The sequence below is a fragment of the Protopterus annectens genome, chromosome 8.part0 (genome assembly GCF_019279795.1).
Source record: "Protopterus annectens isolate FY-2018-M chromosome 8.part0, PAN1.0, whole genome shotgun sequence".
Classification (NCBI taxonomy): Eukaryota; Metazoa; Chordata; order Ceratodontiformes; family Protopteridae; genus Protopterus; species Protopterus annectens.
Genome location: NC_056741.1, coordinates 1348036542 through 1348059359, shown reverse-complemented (window position 1 = coordinate 1348059359; position 22818 = coordinate 1348036542). Strand labels below are relative to the sequence as shown.

The 22818-nt window shown below is 40.0% G+C and overlaps 1 protein-coding gene across 5 annotated transcripts in view; it reads right to left on the bottom strand.

Moving 5' to 3' along the window:
• Positions 1-5565: 5565 nt before the first annotated feature.
• The window catches only part of KMT2A (lysine methyltransferase 2A), a 3231120-nt gene continuing 3213867 nt past the window's right edge, over positions 5566-22818 (bottom strand). For all 5 annotated transcript variants that reach the window (XM_044080894.1, XM_044080898.1, XM_044080897.1 and 2 more), the window contains one exon: positions 5566-21303. In XM_044080894.1, coding sequence (XP_043936829.1) covers positions 21028-21303 — 276 coding nt within the window. In that variant the 3' untranslated portion in view covers positions 5566-21027. The remainder of the gene's footprint in view (positions 21304-22818) is intronic.

Here is a 22818-nt window from a genome sequence, read left to right as displayed (position 1 = left end):
ATAATGTCACTGACTGGGGAAGCTAGCCTGGACTATCTTACTATCACTGGAAGTGGAGAAACCATGCAGTCAGTTTGAAGGCATGTACATTGGGACGTTGACTTTCTGATGGGTGAGATATGAGATCCTGAGTATGTTCCAGTATCCATGGAGGATGTTTCAGGTGAGACCAGAGAAGGGGAACCATATCTGTCGAGGCCAGATGGGGTCAATGAGGATGACTGAGCTCTTCAGCCTGGATTGCTTTCTGTAAAAACTCAGGGATCAGTGGAAGAGGGGGGTAGGCATATAAGAGACCCGGGGCAATCATGAATCAGAGCAGCCCTCTGTGACTCTCCCAGAGGGGGGAACAGAGCAAAGTATTTGCTGCAATTGTTGAGGGGAGAGGCAAACTCACAACAAGGTTGGCCCCAGTGGTTGAAAATCATGTTCACTACTGTTTGAGGGACCACTCACGAGGAATCAGAATGGCCTGCTGAGTCTGTCTGGCAGCATGTTGGTTTTCTCCAGTATATGCAATGCAGTTAGAAAGCAGTCTAAAGAGATTGCCCATTCCCAGACCCTTATAGTCGTTTGCACAATGGGTAGCAATGGTTTCCTCCTTGTTTGTTGATGTACCAGACTATTGACATGTTGTTGGTGTGTACTGCAATAGTCTCTAAGGGGAGAAAGCCCTGAAAGGCTTGCACAATTAGGAAGACTGCTCTCATCTCTATGACACTGACATGCAAGCTGGTCTCCCAGGGGGCCATGTGCCTTGGACCACCTTTCCCTTGAAATGCCCCCCCCCACCCCAGTTGGGAAGCATCTGTGGTCACTGTGGCTATTGGAGGAAGAGAAAAAGGCCTGCCCAAAAATAGATTGATTGGATCTACCAGTGAATATGACATTTGCAAATCAGAGTTTTATGGGAACAGATACAGACTGGTAAAGAATAGACCACTGTACTGCCAAAGTCCATTGGAGTATTTTCATGAAGAATCTTGTTAGAGGAACCTGAATTATGGCAGCTGATGCTCAGAACAAGGAGGAGACATAGAATGGGACATTCACAAAAGACGCCTTGAAAGGTTCCACAAAGTCACATAGGCTAATCCAGGCATGTCTCCTAATGGCTATGTCTGAACTGGCTGTTCATGAGATTCCCTTTGCTGTATGGGAGATCAGCCTTATCAATGAATTGGCAGTGGACAAAAGAGTGGCCAGTTGAGAAGAAACCTTTTTCAGATCCTCTGGAGACATGTACTTGGTGTTTGAGACCTCCTTTATCAAATCTTGCTGTGGGTGAGTAAAATGTGCCAGGTAATTTAATGACTTCGGTGCAAACATGGCTGAGGCATAGATGCACCTTCCAAATCTGTCCATCACCTGGACTCCCTGTTCAGTGGATGGACCGAGCTCCTCTGCTCGGCTAGCTCCTTTTTAGTGGCTGCTGCCACAACTATGGCATCAATGCCCTCACTCCAATGGTTTCTGTATGTTGGGGGAGCCAGAAAATTTTCTGGGTGTATGGGGATGGGATGAGGTTGACAGTGTCCAGTTCCTTTCAAACCCAGCAGGAAACTAGGTCAATAAGTTCATCCACTGGGGGGGGGGGTCGCACAAGACATAGATGGGCCTGCTCCAAAAGCCTCCAGAAACACTGACTCCTCAGGAGCAGGAGTTTAGGAATACCAGCCCCTCTTCTGCTTAAGGGTTTTGAGGATGTCTCCAAAGGAGACATCATCATCTGACGATTGAGGGAAGCATTATCCCTCATCAAAGTCAGTGTCTCCAGTGAAAGACTTAATCGGGGATTCTACATGCCTCCTCTTGCATGTCTTCTTCCATGGTACCTCCTCCATGGGGTGTTTGGGGGAGGTGTCGAAAGAATGGAAAAAAAGTATGGAGCCTTCCCAGGGTAGGCTGACCAAGACAAGCAGGAATGATGGGTTCAGTACTAGGACCCAATGAAGGGGGAGGGGTAGGATCCAAGATGTGAGAGGATGGATTTATGTGCAAGAAGAAGGCCCTTTCTACCACCTGGCAGGCTGACTGCCTCAGGGAAACCTCTCCTGCCCTCTATGGAGCCGAAGCAGCTGAGGATGAGAAGTCGGGGCCAACTTCAGATCTATGCCCTCCAGACAGAATCAGATGCAACCTGTCAAGAGCCAAGGCACCAAGAGGAAGAGACAGATCTGACAACGTTGGAACCAAATCCAACCCCCCCCCCCAGACTTGGTGCAGACTTCCCGGATCACAGACCAGCTCTGATCTGAAGGAATCAGAGGAAGACTGGTCAGGGAACTGCTTGACTCGAAGACGGTGCCTTCCTTGGATCACAGACCTACTCTCACTGGTATATTGGATCCTGGGACTCTGAGACCACTGGTCAGAATGGAGGAGAAGACTGTCTAGGCATGGCAGGTGCACTCATGGATCTGAGAGAGGACAGAGTTGGCAAAACCCCCATCTGGATCTGAGCCCTGAGAAATTTTCACATCATGTTGTCCAAATTGGCCTCTGTCAAGCTCCTAGACAATCTTCAAACTGGATGAAGCTGAGAAAGGAGGCCTAGTATGTTTGGTTGGAGTTTGGAACAGTCAGGATGGCAGAGCCAGGGAAACTGCTTATATCATAAGTTCTGGAGATCAACTCCTAACCATCATATCCAAGGGTCTGGGATCTGAGGCTGATGTGGAAGGCAATGGTGAACTGACAAAAATGATCACCCCTGTCGGATCTGAACAGTCTTATGGATCCGAGCGAGGTGTGACCTTCTTTGGATCTGAAGTGTTTTTAAGCTTTTCAGCTGGCTCTGATGATGCCCTAAGAGAAATGAGGAGAGACTGTGGAGCTGTAAGCTTTAGTGGGGATTTGAGCCCTAGGACAAGAAAGTGGAAGAAGCCGGGTGCAGGCCCTTACGAATCAACATGTTGTGGTGGTCTGAAAACGCTCTGGGATTAAATGAAGAACAGACATCACACTGGGATTTTAAATGTTCTGGTCCCAAGCAACAGATGCACTTGTGGGCATCCGAATTGGGAATCTTGTGCCCACAAGAAGTGCATATTTTAAAACTAGTCGGCTTTTCAGACATGACTGCCTACAGTACCACAACCTATAACTCTAACACTACCTGCTACAAGAGAAAAAACAAGCTAAACACTAACTACTATCCACACATGCTAGAAATTAACAAAATGACTTTTAAAATACAAAGGTTTTTTTTTTTTTTTAATAATGAGGAAAAAGCCATAAGAAGTGCTGAACGGTAGGACAGAAGACAAAGAACCCCAACGTCAGTGAAAGCATAAAATTAAAGCAAGAGGAGTAAATAGTATAAATAACAAGCAGTAATGATATAGCAGTGAAAAAGGTTTTACCTAAAATAAAGAAGAAAATTCTACTCTTACAACTCTCTCAAAACTCAAGACTCAGAAGCCATGTGCTGTCGCAATGGAGGCAAATGAAGTCTGAGGAGCTGGGGATGGATTAGGGCATTATGGGTTCAGGGAAGAGCTTGAGATTTTGATCATAGTCTTTTGAGAGCAGCCGAGTTGGAATGAAAAGGATAGCATCAGATCCATATTGCAGCATGAATATGCTGAAAACAGATCTACCACCACCTGTAACATGATATTCTATAACAATACAACAGCTATGAATTAAAAAGTGTGTGGTGATGTAATTTATACAAACTTAACTTCAGCATTTGGCACGGTCATCCACAAAACAGTGATCAATAAATTAGAACCAAGTATTAGTGTACTCTTGATAAGATGGAGAACTGCAAGGCTTATAAATAGGACATGGCAAACATCATACAGCAACTGGACAGGTGAAATTCTTGGTTACAGTCTGGGTATCCCACAGGGCTCTGCCCTATGCCCTTACTTGTTTAGATTGTATCTTTCAGACCTAACATTTTTATCTGAGGTGTTCTACAGTCTATATGCATATGACCTGAAATTGGGTAAACTCATTACTTGTGTTACATATAAAGCAGGTCTGCAAAAGAACTGGACTAAATTGACCATTTGGGCATGGGAGAATAATGTATTGGGAGATGTACATTTTTAATGGTGAACATTTAATACAGCACACCATGACTGAAACTGTAGATTAATTTAAGGACTTGGGTATATGGATAGCTCCAGCTTTGAGTTTTTTCTAATCATATCAACCAATTAGTTAATGACAGAACTATAGGTTGTATAAAAATGATTTATAAAGTCTATGAAATCAGAAATTAAGAAGTCACTGGTTGTTAGTTACATTAGACCCAAACCAGAGTATGGAATAATATGGAAACCTTGTAAGAAAACAAGCATGACTAAACTGTTAAGAGTACAACAGAAATATTATCAAGGGGATCCATGGGTGTGAAAATTTAAGTAATTATGAAAGACTAAAATATCTGAACTTGTAAAGTGTTTCTTATGGAAATCTATGAGGAGATCTTATTCAGGTATATAGGGCACTCTGCCTCTGGGGAATATTTGGGGTCATCAACAAAGTAGTAAAGATTCTATAGGAATGAGAAGTGTACTAAATGGGTCTCTGAAAGAAGAGCTGATGCATGGAACAGACTACTAAATTACATTAAAGCAAGTAATGATTTAGATGTTTTTAACAGCAGCCTGGGCACTTATTATGGAAACAAGTGTTTTGGTATATTGGCAGGCTACTTGGGCATTAATGCCCGTTGCTTGAAATATCTGTAGGTATGTAGCTTCATATGAACTAAGCATCTCTGTATAGAGAATCAGTACAATGGTGGACTCACCTTGGACAAATTCCATCACAATGAAGACAACTGTCCACATTGTGCTCAATGTCTATACAAAAAAAAACGCATCAGGAGTCACAGTTCTCATGTGGAATTTGCTTCATGCAACTAAAGTAATTAACTTTTTCAAAGTCACTATCAAACATCTGCAAAAGATGAGATCAGCAAGTACTATTCAGATATGAAAAATAAATCTCCATTGAAGTACTTTTCTTAATCTCTGGAAGTAGAACATGCCAGATTCATGGTGCTTGCAACAGCATGCACCTTTCCAACGGAGGCAAGAAAGATCAGAATATGGCATAGTGCAACAGTCATGTTTTACCACTGACATCAAAGTGGGATGGAGTTGGCTGAAACCTGGTGGAGGATAGTAGAAATGAAAGCTGGGCCAGCCATCTGGCTCTCTGAAGGTAGGAATGACTGCAACAGTAATTCTAATGAACCTCTAGAACACAGGTCTTAATGCATGTGGGTTGGAAGAGGGTTTAGCAGCATGAAAAAAAATTGGTGTACCCAACAGTCCTAAAACCTGTGACTTTAGTCTTGTTTCTACAACCAGAGCTCTATGATATCATCAAACTGCCAAGTCTGATAACAGCCAAACAACTGTGACACAAAAATATTAAAACAAATTTAAGGTCATACATTGATGAGGAACAAGACAATCACAATTCATCCTGTTTTGTAAAAAAGCAATAACATTAAAAATATGAAAAATGACTATACACTCACTCAATTCCTCAAGTTACAGTTCACTTGATTTAAAGGAGAAATTCCATGGAATGCAAGGATAAACTGGAAATGTTTATTTAACTACCACTTAAATAAAAAGTGCATAGAAAATAAACAATTAGAAACTTTTTTTTTTTTTACAACTGTACATTTCACTTTTACATTAACATTCATTCGTTTCACATACATAGCTCTCAGGTATTTATATCTTTGATATTCCTTCACTATCATACATTTTTTGTAACAGTGACCGAGCATCCAGATCCTTAATAAAACAGCATGGAAGAACAAGTAACAGTATCTCAAGTCGAACAAATGTACAATACCACAGACAGTAACATACAGGAGCTCTCTTATGCATCATCTATGTGTAGTTACAGAGTTAAAATTTAGAAGGAAAAAAGTTTCTCACAAGAAACGCACACAAATATTTACCCAGATTTGATAAATATTTTATTACAAAAAAAAAAAAAAAAAAAAAGAATGCACAGGCACAATATATAGAGAATAGTAGATGTACTTTTTTTTAAATGCAAGTATGTCCAAACATTCACGTACCTCTCAGACACTACACTTCTAAAAAGGGGTGAAGAAAAAAAAATGTCACTTTGGGAGCCTAGGGTCAAAAAAAGGACAACCTTGCAGTGTTTAACAAAGTACACACAGAAGTCGCCCTAGGCTAGAAAAGATAACAAAATATCTGACAAAGTACAGGACTTAAAAAGCAACACAAGTGACTCAAAAACCTAAGGATAAGTTTTTAAAGGAACTTAATTTTTGCTTAGGGGCTTTATGTGCTACTGCTCATTCAAGTAATTAAGCCCTAACTATGAGGGAAGACAGTAATTACAGAAGTAGAAAGTCACATGCAAAAAGAAAGGGTCTGTTAACATCCATGCAAAAATATAGTCCCGACTTAATGTTGACAAAACAAGCCAAGGCAAACCACAGAGGGCTCAGAAAGAAGGAGTGGTGGGTAATCAAAAAATATAATTTCCCTGAGGTCAAGGGGTTTATAAAACAACTTAGTTACTGTGAATATTATTTTAGCTCTCATCTCTACAGGCCCCTAAGTACATATGATGGGTACTTTTTGAAATTCTAAATGAGTATATTAGACCTGTGTGAAGATGGTCTGGTGGCATGGCAAAAAGCATCAAACATCCAGTAAACGAAGAAAAGGTGGCACAGACAGTATTCCACTTGGAATCAGCCCTGCTACAACACTGACAAGTCTGCCCATGCCTGCTAAAGTGTAAACACAAGGCAACATTTGCACATAGTTCTAGAGACTACTGACCAGAAGTGATACATTCCTTCAGAATGTAATACAATACACTTTCAGAGGAAACAATGTGACTTGTTCTGGATACCTCGACCCCTTATCATTAGTTAGGAAAGGTACACCTTTACAGAAAAGATATTGGGGAGAGGGTTAGAATGGAATCTTGCTTCCAGGTGGGTACCAGACTGTTAGCAATGAATACCACATTTATTTCCAGAAACTGACAGGTTCATCAGATAGTATTCTAGTGCCTCTGTAGAAACAACATATAGGAGCATGTACTTATAAAATAAAATTGCAATACATGACGTTACAGCTACTAAAAATCTTGCTTGCACCTTACAAGCCCATTTCATAACATAATCGTTTTTGATCATAACAAATCAAACTTAAAAGAGGCACTGTGAACCAGTCAACAGCTGAACAGAGAAGCTTGAAGAGGTTTGCAGGCACTGTACTTGTGCTAAACACGGGGAAGGGTGAGGTGAAGTGTGACAGTGTATGTTATGGTGGTAACTATGAGTAAAGGCTGATCAACGTCAATGCCACTATGTTAAGTGATGTTTAGCAGCTTAGAAACTAAGGTCAGGGAATGAAAACAATAAAAGTTAAGATAGACACAGCAACAATTAACAAAATATGGTCCAGTAAAAAGGAAGCAGGATGCAATAAAATCGGCTTATGAAATGCAGGCCAATGACATATTAAGATTCAAATTTACTAAGAGGTTTACTTGATGAAGGCAGAGAATCCATTACGTGAGACAGAGGTAAGAAGTATATCTGCAATGAAAAACAGCAGGAAATTAAGTGGTAGAGTTGGGCATGGGAACAACCCAGTAATGGATCTTAGGAGGAGGAAAACACCCAGAGCAATTATACATGCCTTTTGTTCAAAATGTGGGGAATCTGGAAAATATTAGGCTCTGAGACACTATTGTCAACATTCTCAAAAAACTTCAGGGAAATGAATATAGAGTACGATTAATATGGGAAGAAAAAATATGAGAAGCAAGTTATGGAAATACATTATGGAAAGCAGTCACACAAACAGGACACTGGAGAGGAAAAAAGGGGTGATGAAGGTATGTGCTGCAGGGTAACTTGTGGGGCCATTAGTGAAAAATAGAAAGATGCACAGAAATGCCATGCACAGGTAAAACTAGAGAGAGAGTGTGTGCGCACGCGTTTGTGACATTAGGAAGAACTATATCAAGGAAGAAGAGAAAAAGAGAGTTAAAAGTAGGACAAGATAATAAGCTAATATTTTAAACAACTGGCTTTGGTAGTTAAAAATGAGAATGATGTCTGAATTTCTAAATGGAAATTGACCCAGACAGACTGAAGAAGGCAGTAAATGGATGGATGCAGTGACTACAAAGAAGGAAACAGAACTATTTATATGTGACAAACATCCACCCCTTATATACCTTGTCACTTCTAATGTCAGAGAGGGTACTGAAAATAATGGTCATTACAGAAAGTATTAGGGAACTGGAACAAGGCAACTGTTGTCATGACTCATTAAAATGGTGCGGAACACACATTTCTGAAGAGGTGGATCCAGATATTAGTAAGGTAAAATGAGCACTGTTTTACCAAAGGAAGTTATCATCAAGCCTTTTTTTGTTTTAATGAAAGGGAAACTACAGCCTGGTATAAGCAACCACCACATGATGCAATGTTTTTTTTACTTCAGCCAGGTTTCTGATAAACTGACAAACCGAAGTGTAATGGATATGTGGGTAAGTGATGAAACTGGTGGATAAAAAGGTGACTAGGAGGAAGGATTAAAGAGAAGCAGAAAGATGTCTGAGGTGTAAAAGCAAATTAGTTTGAAAAGTGACTTGAAATATTTGAAAGGATGGACAAATATATGACAACTTGGTTTTAGTGCTAAAAAGTCTAAGGTTTTATACATTGCTACGATCATCCAAGTATAAAGCAGATGCCACATACCAAACAGCTTCTGGGAGATTAGATGAAACAAAAGCTCTGTCAGTTTGAATTATGACTAGGCTTCATCATGCAATAAAGATGCACCCAAGGCAAATGCACATGCGCAGTTTAAGTGCTGGCTGGTCAATCCTCTGTGTTGGGGGTGGGATACTGCTTAGCTATGACCTTCAGTGGTGGCTGAGGATTATAGTACAAGCAGACTGCTTGCCAAAGAAGGTGCAAATGTGTAGTAGCACACAAACTTCACTGCTGAGTCTCTGCATAATCTGCTTGGAGACAGGGTTATGGATAGGCTTGAGAATCGTGCAGTACTAGGACCTCCTTTATCTTGTAGTATTCAAAGGGCACTACATACAGATGTGAAAAATGAGGATAGTGCTGAATGAGGGAAAGCCACTTTATGACCGTTTGTGGCTCTACTGACAACACTCTTGGAGGGGGCAGTACTGTGCTCAAATCTGGGATCGTAGAGGAGAAAGATTATAATTGCTAAAACAGTGAAGAGAAGGATGACCAAGGAAGACCAAATAGGCTGAAGTGTTCAATGGAGAAGAAAAGGGGTGCATGACAACCTGAATTTATAAAACTCTCAAGAGAGGACTGGCTATGTTTAATTTGTGAGGCAGAGTGTTAGTAGCACAAAAGGACACATCTTGGGGAATTATAGAATATTATAAAGGAGTTGTTAAGAAATTCTGATTGAGAAAGATGCTGGGCCCTGCAAAAAGGGTTCTGGGACAAAATTTTGTCAAGTTTTATCAGCGTTTCTCCCCAAACAAAATACAGGTTAATGAAAAGGATAAGCAACTCCATCAGCCAGCTGCATTATACAAATACCTCAAAAAGAGCTGTTGTCTTTGTTAAATTTAATGCTTTAGTGCAAAGCTAAGAAAAAAAAACAACATAAATGTCTTCTAGACACTTGAGTTGCCAGTTAAATTTGATGTCCTTATTCTTGCAACTATTTAAAAAACAAACAGGAGAGAAGCACAGGTTCTACGACTGACCTGTTCATATCCCTAAACTACTACCTACTTAAATACAAACAATGGAATAGAAGCAGCATAAATAATGTGAGAAAAATATGTGAAAGTAATTTTTTTCTCAACTTTAACACTGCACCGTAAATCAGCTGACTACTGAAAAACACATTTGTAATACAACTACATAAGCTCCTAAAAAGTGTGTGACCCAAGAAACCAGTCATAAATTTACTAAAAGGCTAGTACAGAAAAGACAAGTTAATAATAAACTTGACCAAAGGGAACAGGGGTTTTTAGTGTAGTACTAAAATTCAGCACAACACTTGTTTGAAAATGTCTGCTTGAACCCCTATTGGCTCTCATTAGGCTTCCAGCCTGATTTTTTTTTCTTTCATGGAACAATATATTTCTATTGTGGAAGAATGATTTTAGTGTTTTGAAAAATTAAACAGACAACATGAGTATGGAAGTTCTGTAACTACTTGATGACCAGAGTGCACACATGGGATTTTATGACTTCTCAGTTTAAAAAAAATTCAAACTTGCTCTAACAGAAAAATGAAACCCCTTGGAACAGTTGTGCTGTGGACCCACTAGTGGAATATTACGTGGCATATTAGTGCACATTCCAATACACAACTCTAAAGCAAAGTAAAATACATACATCACACTCTTGACAATGAAGACCAGGTGCTCTAGTTTCAGAAGATAATGAAAATATAAGTTACGACTTTTAATACACACATATTGCTCTGAAATCAAACAAACACAGAGGGAAGACACTACATGCCCAGCCCTTTGTAATTACCCGCTTTTAATAAGAAATATTCAATATAAACAAACACTTAGCAATGTTCAGATACTGTGCAGGTCAGTACTTAATAAAATTTACATTCAGAAAAAGCTACAATACCATCTTTACTAACTTATGTCAAATCAGAATGTTGTAACCAGCACCCCCTAATGCCCCAATAGAAAAATGACTTCAACATTACAGGATAACAATGAAGTTCCGTGATCTGTATGATAAAACCCACTCTCTCAGACCGGGATGACTGCTGCAGAAATATGGTCAATCCCACTGTTTTACATGGTGGCCACATTCATTGCATCATGCATACTTTCCAACACAAATACAAGTAGTCATGTACTTTCTCATCTTCACTCTATTTAGAGCATACGGCCTTTACAGTTGTATTACAGACAAGTAAATACAATTCCATATTAAACTGCTGACTACATATCTTCTGCAATGATTGTAAAATCTTCAGGCAGGAAGTTGGCACAGCTTACTTCTTTCCCTCTAAACAAAATTTTTGTTGCTATTTAACTGTACCAGTATTGCAATACAACTCTTTTTGAGGGTGGGTGGGGGATGCGTGGCTATATTCTTAAAAGCAATATCAGTTAATTTGCAAAAGAATTTTCCTTGATGAGTCTCTGGTGGGGTATTTTCTCTCCGCCATTCAGAATTTACATTTTTCACAACAAAATCTTCTATTTAGGGACATTTGCATGCCTGTAGTGAAATATATAATGTTTAACTAATAATAGTGTGCATTCCTAGACCCCACCAGTTTTGCCCCCCCCCCCCCCACCAAACACATTTACTTCTTGCAAATCAAGAAATGACACATTCTTGCCTGACTTACAGGGTATGCAAACCTAGTAACTTGCAGAAAAACACTCAAGCATGAGGATATCTTGAATTATCAAGGCAAGGCCCCTTACACATCATCTTGTCAGTGCTCAAACCAAGCAATTCGCAAAATAGGTGTGACAAATCAGCAAATTGTGCAAGTAAATGCAAATAAACTTCAAAATCATGGACACTCCTGGTTGAGTCCCCTGGTTGACAGTAAAAACAGCCAGACCCATGCAGAATCACAGAAAAGACCGCACGTCTAAGTCGTACACAATACATGCTTTTTAAGCCACAGTTTAGCCATGATATGCAGTAAAAGTGTGTGCAGTGGACCAAAGGACTGCAGTACAAATGTCTGCTAAACTGAGAGGGAGCTTTGACCACAGCATCTGCCAATGTACAGTTAGCTAAACTTATGGCAGAAGATAATGCAGCTAGCGATCAACATGAACAGCGTTTGCTTAGAAAGTGAAAGCCCTTGCCTTCATACAGCAAAGCATAACAAAAACTGGTCCTGCCTTCTAAACTGATGTACTTGCTCAAGGTAATAACCTGAGCTGCCAATGCACATTTAAGGTGGGAAAGACCATCTCTCATATTTCTGTTGACACAAACTGGTTTACAGAAGACTTAGGAACCACCTTTAGAAGGAAACAAGGCTGCCTCAGCTCTATGTTGTACAGTACTAAAGCCCTGACTATGACCTAGAGGACCAAAGTCTGAATAGCAGCTCAAGCACTGGAGCGCTAGCTATGGGGAATGGGAGTAAGTAGCTAATGTTAGCTAGATCCCAACAAACTGACTGGGAGCAAGAATTTGACTTCTGCAAACTGCTTTGGCAGTAGTCCTTCCTGGAAACATAACAGCCTACGGAAGGCAAGTGTGTGCAACCTTGCTACAAAATGGGAGATATTGCAGTTACTTTTGCATCAGCAGGAGTTAAAGCATACTTAAAAAAACCCTTAAGGGCTGCCTAGGTAATGGCCTCCTCATGGTCCTTTCATGACCGCGCTTTAAGAGGAAACAGATGGGCCTAATTGGTTGTTTGGCCATGAGAGGCCTGAGAACTGGCAAGTAGCAGGAGCCAATCAAATGTCAAAAAAGGGGAATAGAAACATGCATAACACAAGCCAAGGATCATCGTCCCTTTGAAGAAGACCACATATGATTTCTTACACATAAGGATCTCTGACACTCTTAACTTCATCATTGAGACATGGGGCTCAAATGGAGGACAGGTAAGCCTTCCAACCACAATGCTCCAATCTCAAAGGAAGGGAGGGGCACCTAAAAGTTTAAAAGGGAGAGACGCATGAAAAAAATCCTTAAAGGAACTGCATGCACAGGAAGTGCTAAGCCACAATTTTTCCATTCACAAGGTTACAATACTCGGAAAAAAACCCAGACATGTTCAGTGCCAGACAAGCATCCAGAACAACTGTGGCTCAAGTTTTATAGGTGTCCAAAGTATGCCAAAATCACAGAAGGTAAGAGACTGGCAATCTACATAGGCAAACATTTCTACTTGGCATTATATGTTTGCCACATGGAGGGCCATCGTAGGAGATTAAATCACCTCTGAACTTCTACTCAAGTCCTATGGAATAAGGTAGTATTTACCACCAACAAACCTTGGGGTTTACTCAGCTGTACCCCAACAAATAGGGCTCATCCCGGTCTAGATTGGCTGAAACCACACCATTTTGGCTATTAGGTGGCAGTAAGAATCGGTTCTGGCCTTTCTTCCCTAAAATTAGAAATCAGATGTCAAATGAACAGAAATGAAAGAATTACTTGTGCCACAGAAAGGAGAACAGGTGCTTTACTACTCCCTTGCCTTGTTGAAATGAGCAGAAGAGAAACAAAACAGTATTTTCAATAGTGTCAGTCTACTCCCTGGACTGTGCCATTTCAGGAAAACCCTGACCAAGCAATACAGCATCTGCTAGCTATTCACCTCCCCACAGGATGTGAAATGCCGAGAGACTAATGCGTCTGTCTATGACCCACAGCTAGACAAGCATCAACTCCTTGCATATAAAGTTATGAACTTGTGCTCCCCCTTGCTTGTTTAGATACCATGTTGCAGACTGACTGATTACATCAAGCTGGGCCTCTCAAGCATGATTCTCCAACTCTTTTAGGAACAGAACTACCCTAAGCTCCAAACTAGCTAAAGCGGAACCCCAATCTGAGGTTGAGGGGGGTAGGGTACAGTCCTTGCATCATACTGAGCTTATGTGGCCTGCTCAACTTGCAAGTGAACTGTCTTGTCAGTAAGACCTACAATGGGTCCAGCTGAAGGAAGGGAAGACACAACAGGAGATTAGTACTACTTACCTACAATTCTAGTGCTTAGCAACAATGGTTCAGTAATAAAGGATCCATAAGCACAAGCTGGCTATGAAGCTACTGATGACTCTCAGACTACTGCAGCACATTCCTCCACATATGCCCAAGAAGACTGTGGCAGCCACTAAGCACAAAAAAACACAGCAAAGTTAAAGGCTAAACACTGAACTGCAACTATCCATGGCCAAAAATGTCTCGGCCCTACCAGTAAGAACAGACAATAAGGCGAGTATAATGCCGGCTTGATGAAGGACTTCTTAAAAAAACAGGATCAGACAAGGATTCCTCCAACTCATGGCCATCCATGAAGTAGGCCAAAGGAAGGGAGGAACACCTACAATGTTTAAAGGAAGACAAACATGAAAAAAAGCCTTCAAGGAACTGCTGGCATATTAAGTGTTAAGTCACAGTTTTTCTATTCACAAGGGCACAATGCACAGGAAAGGCAGACATATATTCTCATGGCAGTACAATGGTAGTCCAGATAAGGAAACACTAGAAAACAATTTTCCTACAGGGCTCTGACAACTACTGCCAACACCTTCATAAAGGCTCTGGGCAAAGACGACGGCCTAGATGGACTTATTTTGTACAGGAAACAATGCCTACCTAGAGCGGACTGGGTGAAGTCTCCTGGGTGTACTCCAAATACAGATGTGCCAAAAGGCAACCACAATGATGAGCAATACCATCCAGGCACTTTGTGGAATGGAATGTACAAGATGCACTGTATGAAGTTGCTGAGATCCAGAACATAGTTAATTTAATCCCTTCACTTCTGGACCATCGGTATTCTGAAGCAGAACCCACAACCATCCCTTGTCTTCAGATTGTAGAAACCACTGCTCTTTTGTGAAAGGTCTCGGGGAGGGGGGGGGGGTTGAAGAAAGAGACTTCCCCTCAAAAATGCAATCCTAGACTGATGACTGTGGTGGAGTGGCAGACAAAAACAAACTTTTGGAGAACTTCACTGGCATATGAGACAGGACCACATAACAATGGAAGGCCTTCAGACAGCACTGAGGAGGCCACTTCCTCTCTAGTAGTTGCCCACATTAAAAAAAAAGAAGCAGTGGATGACAGCAGCAGGGACCACAAAGGTCCTTCCACAGAGGGCCTGCTAACTCATCAGGTCAGTGACCAAGTCCAGAGCTGACTGGCAAAAAAGCATTTCCCCTGAAAAGTAGGTATCCAGTATTTTGCTGCAGAGTTCCTTTAAGTGAAGACAATCTCATACGTTCATAGGCAATTACTAGGTATGCAGTCCAGGAGATCACTGAGGAGCCTAGCCCAAATGCTTAAGTGACTTGCTCAGGTTCACAAAGTACACAAATGAAGACTGAAGGAATCAAACCATGTACCGCAAGGAAGTAACTTGTTAACAGTTCAAAGCCTTAACCCCTCTGCATTAACTGTAGTGACCTGGTTAGGCAGAGGAGCTTGTAGCCACAGACAGTGTGGTATTCCACTACAAGAGCTATACACAGTTTGCTAGAAAGGTCTCCCTTGAGCATAGACACAACAGCTTGCCAAGTTTATCAAGTCCCTTCCTAACAAGGTGAGCCTAAAACTGTGACAGGTAAGACAAATACTACCTCACCCCAAGCCCTAGTGTAACAGAGATGTCCACACTGTTATCACATCTGTCCAGAACTCTAAACACCTTGGCAGGCAGTGGGTTGGTAAAATGCAATGGTCTCCTAGAATAAAGAAATCACATTAGTCAGTGCTAGACTAGTTAGTAATTTGGTCTGCCTAACCACTCAAGCAGTGACTTGTAACACATTGGCATTTTTTGGTGGAATGGACAGAGACACAATGTCTCCAAGATGCTCTAAAGGCATTTCTGACAACAGGATCCAATGGTAGTATAACACAAGCCACCTCAGGTTTTCACAGAAATCACACCAGGACCTTCTAGTGTAGGGGGAGGAGAGAGATTTCAGTTTTGTATAAACTGTTCTTAAGTGTCACACACATCTCCAAGGGAGGGGATCTCTACCAGAGAAGTGATTTGGTGAGCCTCTGACACACTGAGTTTGAGAGCCTTTGCAGAAGAAAGCCTAGAGGATTAGAGAGTAACATTACCCTTGCTACAGTGTGTGTGTGTGTGTGTGTATGTAACAGAGAGAAACAGTGTGACAGATTAGTGCTGGGTGTCTTAACTAAGGGAAAGAGACTGAATTGTGCACTAACCAAGATCAGAACGGGGAAGCATTTTAGACCTAAAAGTGTGCTCCCACACCAGCGCTATAAGTTCTAACCAGAAATTAAACTAGACTAGAGGATACAAGACTTTGTGTGGGATGAACAGATGGACCTTTGTCATCTACATCTTCCTGGCCTTTACGGGCAAGGGTGGGGGCCAATCCCAGGAGAACATTCCTTGGTTGTGAGTATCTTCATCCACAACTGTAAGACTCCAGAGACAAACTGATCTTCAGATTCAAGCTAGTCACCAACAGATTCCAGCTGATTGCCTAGCAGGCAATGCAACATGTTTTAGTTTGTATCTCACGGTGGGAGCGTCAGGTGCACATCCCACTATCTTAAGGTCTTTGGCAGAGAATTGGTTAGTATTCAAATCCCAGCTAACAGAAAGAAAGATTACCACCTGAAGGGTCTGGGATTTGCTGAACTCTAACCCTACCTTAGAAATATTCAGCTATGGATCTCAACTCTAAATAGCTGTTCCTCTGGAGCTGCATATATTTGTGCCTAGAAGTACAAAATGGCCTTTCGACTCAATGTCCCATGTAAAGATTTTTACCAACACCCCATCCCCCCGCAAGGTGTATTAACAGCTTCGCCCTCATTCCGTGCCTGGTAGCTAGAATGAATCCTACAGCGCACATTTTCAACATGGTGCACTTCTCCAAGACAAAACAATCAATGTAGATGGACAGGAGTCTTAGTTGATAATCTGATAACCACACTGTCACTTCTTGTAGTGTGAATGCAAAATTTTGACCGATGATAGTAAGGATCAAGATCCAAACTGAGAGAGATGCAGTAAAGAAATAGCAAGGTCTTGGGACACACCACTTACATAATCAGTGCATTATATCACAGAGTGAGCTGGTGGAAGTTAGCAGACATCTCCTAATGCTGGATTTTGTTGAAAAAGAAAGATATGGAGTTCGGAAAGGTGGAAAACATACCAGAGATTCATCAAGGAAGGACTTTAACATAATATCTTCACTAGTCACATGACTACCTATGAAGTTATCACAAGAAAGTAAAAGAACAGTAAGAGTATAGGCAGTATCTGCCTCCTAATGTAATGTTTGATATCTGCAGTATATTAGTAAGCCAGAGTAAACAGTGATTTTTATTTTTTCAACTGATTCTACTACAAGCTACTTTTGTTGCAGTTTTTTAAAATGGATTCTTAACCCAGCAATGCAACAAAGTTGACAAAGTTCAGACAAGTTTAAATTACTTGCACTCAATTTTTAACACCCACATCCATGAACTACATTTAAATGGTCCTACATTTTCATTGTTGAATGGAGGAAAGTAGTGGTACAAACATGTGACCATTCAGCCAATTGCAGGATGCCAGTTTTAATGAGAGAGATCATATTACTGTGAAGATGGAGAAATTTGGCATTTAAGTAGCAGGAGGAGTGGGGGGGGGGGGTTGTAAGAGGGCATGACCTCTGCAAAAAAAACCAAAAAACACATTCAGTGTTAAATGCTGGTTATCCATTTGCTGTTTGATATGAGTTAATACTTCCCCGCCCCCGGTAATTGCGCATTTCAGCAAATTACAAACTTAGATACACACATGTATGCATATGGATATTATATATATATATATATATATATATATGTGTGTGTGTGTGTGTACATACACACACATATACATTTTTTTACTGGTCAAACACCACAGCCCTGAACATAAGTAATTATCTGCCCTTTTTATGCTTTATAAAGTAAAAGTATTACTTAGATGGGGTGATAATTTAACAGGGAATGAAGGAATGCAGGTCAACAAACTGTTCCACCTAGCACTAGGTAATATGGGCAGGTTAAAATAAAATAAAATAAAAAAAATACACTACCTCACATGACAAACAGTAGTTATGTGCCAGACCCAGCAGTTACATTTAACAGTTTATGACTGAGAAAGAGGACTTCAACAAAAGTACAGTGAAGCAGCATTTCAGAAACTGATGACTACATGGTTAAAGATCTTAAACACATACAACAGAAATTGTTACTTTACTAAACAAAAGCATTACAGTAAACTGGCTTCACAATGTGGGTTGTCACTTTCACTAAGTAATTCTATTCTGTTATAAATCTATATTACATTAAAAAGTCCCTTCTGTCAGTGCAAAAAAAAGTCCCACAGTGCATATGTTTTAAGAGAAGCAACTACATGGGCTCTGGTTACTGCTCAACAAAGAAGCCTGTGAACACAAGAGATGGGTTTGGTGCCAGCATGAGCACATTATGCATTAAAAGATGCTGATCACACAAGGACTTCTGTCATCTGTATGCATCTATGTATTGGATTCCTCTTGCATATTAATAAGATGGAAAAAAAGATCAGCAATTGTAAGCATGGTAATGCTAATAAGATGAGACAATGAAGCATCTGACTGTCACAAAAAGCATCTGTTCCCAAGTACTGTGAAACTGTCTCAACCGCATTATGAAGTTTATCACCACGTACCCTTAAACAGTATTATCCGTTTTTGCTACTTTATGCCATGCCATTAAAAACATGGCCCTCATAGCATACAAAAGCAACAATAATTGTGCTTTTTTTGCCACATACTCTCTTCACTAAATTCTTAAAGATGCACAAGGCTATTCCAAGAACAGATGCAGTGTATATCTGAAGCACAAAAGGCCTTGCTCTTCATATCTTAAGTTGTTACCTAAGATGATTTTTCTATGCAGAAGCCAAACAAAATACAACCACAACAACTTCCTTTCTATGTGTGCTTTTTTAAAGGGATAAAGAGTACTTCAAGTTAGAATATCTCAAATTTTTCATCTGTAATTTTTTCCCGCTGGTGTATAAAACACCAGACCCACACGCATCCTCCCCTTACCATCATTACAAGGTCTACAACCAAACCTGCTCTGCTCGAAAGTAGCAATGGTCACTTTGTTATGGTTTGAAATTCTGTTCTATTCAATACTGCAAACTTGTGCATTTACTACAGTGACAGATGACTTAATGCAGAGGAGAGGGCTTACTTTGGTGCTTTGCAACTAAAGCCAGTTTAATGTCTGGTTTACCATACTGTGGGAGGCAGGCTTACTGAAGTGGCTCAAGTCAAAACTAAGAGTACATACATATCAGTGTTGTGTAACAGTTTTCAGTGCTGACATTATTAACCACAAACTGGTATACAGATGAAAATGTCACAGTTCAGTGAGCTGACGTTTTCTGCAGGACAGCAGATACAAGAAAGAAACACAGAAAAGACTACAGTTTGGTGCTGCCTGTCAGAGGTGACTTCACTTATATCAATCAGCAGTACTCTCTGTGCTGGGACCAACAGTGTGGGGTTCCAGCCCCACTTTAACTAGGTGCACCAATACTCAAAATAACAAAATGGGGATGGGACTGCAGCACCTAACTGCTTGCTATTCTTTGAACAAAGATGATATACCAAGGCTCCTTCTACATATACCTGGTCCCTATCTAGGCTGAAAGTAGATTACAGTTTCACAATATGGCAAACATTCCTCAGTATACTGCTTCTTTGCTTAGTCCTGGAGTGAGCTTTCATAGTTTAATTCAGCTTTCCATGCTTCAAGGGAGTAGTAGTTAAATAAAAACCTTTAGTTAACAGAGTCCAAACAGAAAATTGTAAAAGAAGGAAATGCTAAACAAAGAGCAGGAAGTCATGTACCATACAGTGCCATATCTTCTCCTTTAAGGGTTATCATCTGAAATCGAGCTTTATTTTGTAGACAAACATCTGGTTTTACTTCAAAATAAACTTTCTGAATCAAATTCCTCTTTACTTGAGCTGTGAATGAAGAGGATGACTCATGGCAAGCTTCCGGGAGATGGTTATGTAACTCAGCCAGATGCAGGAACAGATGTTTATTGTCAAAGGAATGTCCAACCATTTTTTTTTCCTCTTACCTGAATTTTTTTGTTAATGCTATGCGCTTCAACAAAACAAATATTAAAAACAAAATCAAACAAAAAAAATAAAATGAAGGGAAATGGTTTACAATAAAAACAACTCTCTGCTTTTCTACAATAAATACAACACAATTTTTTTTAAATCATGATAACACCAGTCTGAAAAAATAGCTCTGTCTTAAGTGCTTTTCAATATTAAGTGCTTCCTCTAGAAAAATATACCAAATATTTACACTTTATAAAACTTTAAATATTATTAAACTATGAACATGACACAGAGTAAAATCGAATAACTGTACCAACAAGTTCAAATCCGTTTTGCCAAGTTTGGAGGCAGACAGGTTACAGCATCAGGTGACGGTATGTGGTGCAGGCTCCAAGACAGTAGTGTAAATTTCAATTAATGTGGTTGGCAGATGAGATCTAAAGCATGGAAAATGGGATCACATTACAGTTTCAAATGCAGACTTCCTGAGTACATCTGAACTGCCTTGCAAAAGACGTAATAATGTTGCTTTCAGTTCTTTAGTGTCAATCTTTCAAAGTTCCAATGAACATGAGCTCGCGGTCCACGCTCCACTCAATTCCTATGTCTAAGTAAAGTCCAAAGTAACTGTGTCCCAGATGTAAAATATTTCACTCTTTTTCCCCGAACCCGACATTTGGTAATTTGTAAGCTAATTTACCTCTTCCAGGGCCTGATGGTATGCTGAAATATCTGTAACAGTAAAGGTAGCAAACTGTATGCTACCAACCACATCACAACCTATGAACATTAAAATGAGACAATTAAAAAATATACAAGCACTGGACCTGCAGCATAATAAAATGCAGGATTCATTTCATGTAGCAGCAGACAACAGTCTGGCAACATGATACTGAAAGTAAACAGGTCAGTTTCATAAACCAAGGGAATCCATGGTAAAACCAGTCAAATCCGTTACATCAAAAGGAAAGTGATATGAAAATATGTTCTTGATAAACTGAAGTTTGAAAAGGGTCTTCTTAAAAGAAAAATAAGTTATACATGAACTATATACACAAATACAATGATATCTTTAAAATGACTTTACGTGCAAGACTGTTTAAACAGGTTTAATGTCCTCTTAGCTACAGAATCGTATTTCCAGTGTCGCATTTGGCTCTGGGAGGGGTCGGTTTAGTCCAGCTGTACAAGTTAATTTAAAAACTTCCGGCATTTCTTTGCCCCACAGTTGCAAGGTAGTTTGTTACTAGCATCTTCTATGGGAAATTTATAATCGTACGTTAGCTCTTCACCACGGTAGATCTTTCGCATAGCAAAGATAACAATGTGCTTCTGACTGTCAATGTTAATAACACGAGAGTAACAGTTGGGCTCACAGGAGTGATTGATGAAACGGGCTGCATTTCCATGCATGGTAGCGTCAACCACTTCATAGTCATCAATGCGAAACATATAGCAACCAATCCCCTGTTGACAAAGCAGAATGAAGCATTACATCATCAGCTTAAATGCTATAAATTAAACTTCACAAGTCACATCAACAGTACATCAGTTTTTAATGCTCTTAAATGATATGAAAACAAAATATTTTTTTCTGGGTTTCAAGTGACCACTCTTCAGAAACTCTGTAGTTCAACTGTATAATAAGAGCTACATGGCATCTAAAGAAAGATGTAGAGAAAAATATTCACAAGAAAAATATTTTACAGAATATAAGTATGCAGGTACTTGCCATACTTATAAACTGTCTTCATGCTGTACAGGATGCAGCTGAAAAATGCAGGCACACACACACACACGTACCCATACAGCCCAATTCCTTTAATAAAAGACACATGAAGGCCTTACTGAAATGGAAAAAAAGGAACACCATGAACTTTCCTTCAACACAGGTCTTTGCCAAACTCTCTATGAAGGTACACAAAGAAAAAGTTGCAGTTGGTTGAAATATAAAACCAGCCTTTATCAATAAATAAATAAATATTCACCAGGCCATACAAGGTTTTGTCAGTGCAGGCTTCCTCAAAAATAGTATTTCCACAAATACTTCTCAACTGATCAGAATTTTGCAGAATGTCCCTGATTATGGCTCATATTTTTGCTCAGTGCCATATAACATTTTTGATTTTTTGCTAAATTGTGAGGATTACAGTCAGTCAAAGAATGCAAGACATTAGAGTTTCATATGATGCATGTAGATGCAAAACCTGTACAATTAACCTTTCAAATGTACTATTTAAAGTGTCATTGATTTGGCGCCTCCCCACCATTACTTCTGGCTTTGTCTGGAATTCTTGAGCAAGCTAGTTGAGAGGTATGCTTCCACAAGACACCCCCTATTTATAACAACTCATTATCCAATTAACCAATCAGTGGCTTTGGTTTCAAGATATATTTAATAGAAATATTTGTTTAAATAAGGCAAGTCAATGTTACCAATATCTGCCACTACAATTTTTTTATCTCCACTTGACTATTAATGCCTCTTTATTTTCTAATACACACCAGAACATGAAATTAAAACTATCCTTCATTGTCCTATATGCTTGTATAGAGCATTAACTTCACAGTTCTGTTTAGTTTAAGCATGTGCTCACATACACTAACCTTTTTACCACCTGTCTTACACTGAAACTTTTTTACGTTTGTCTAAGTTGCACTTGAATTAGGTTAGAAAGTAATCTGCTTTACATGGGATGGGGAGCCTGTTCCGGAGAAGGGTTACTCTCTGAAATACATACGTCTCTCCCCAGCAGGTCCTATTTATATCACAGGCAAGGTTTAAATCTTTAGAATGGGTAATTCTGGTGCTGTTTGTTTTGCGGATACTCAGGAGGTGCATTAGGATGGGGTCTGACAATGCATTGTATGCCAGGCACAGATCTCCCTTCAATAGCTTGTAGGAGACAGAATACAGCTATAGGGCTTTGAAGTGGACTGCATAGGACATGTTACTTGCTCCCACTATTTTTTTTAGTGAGG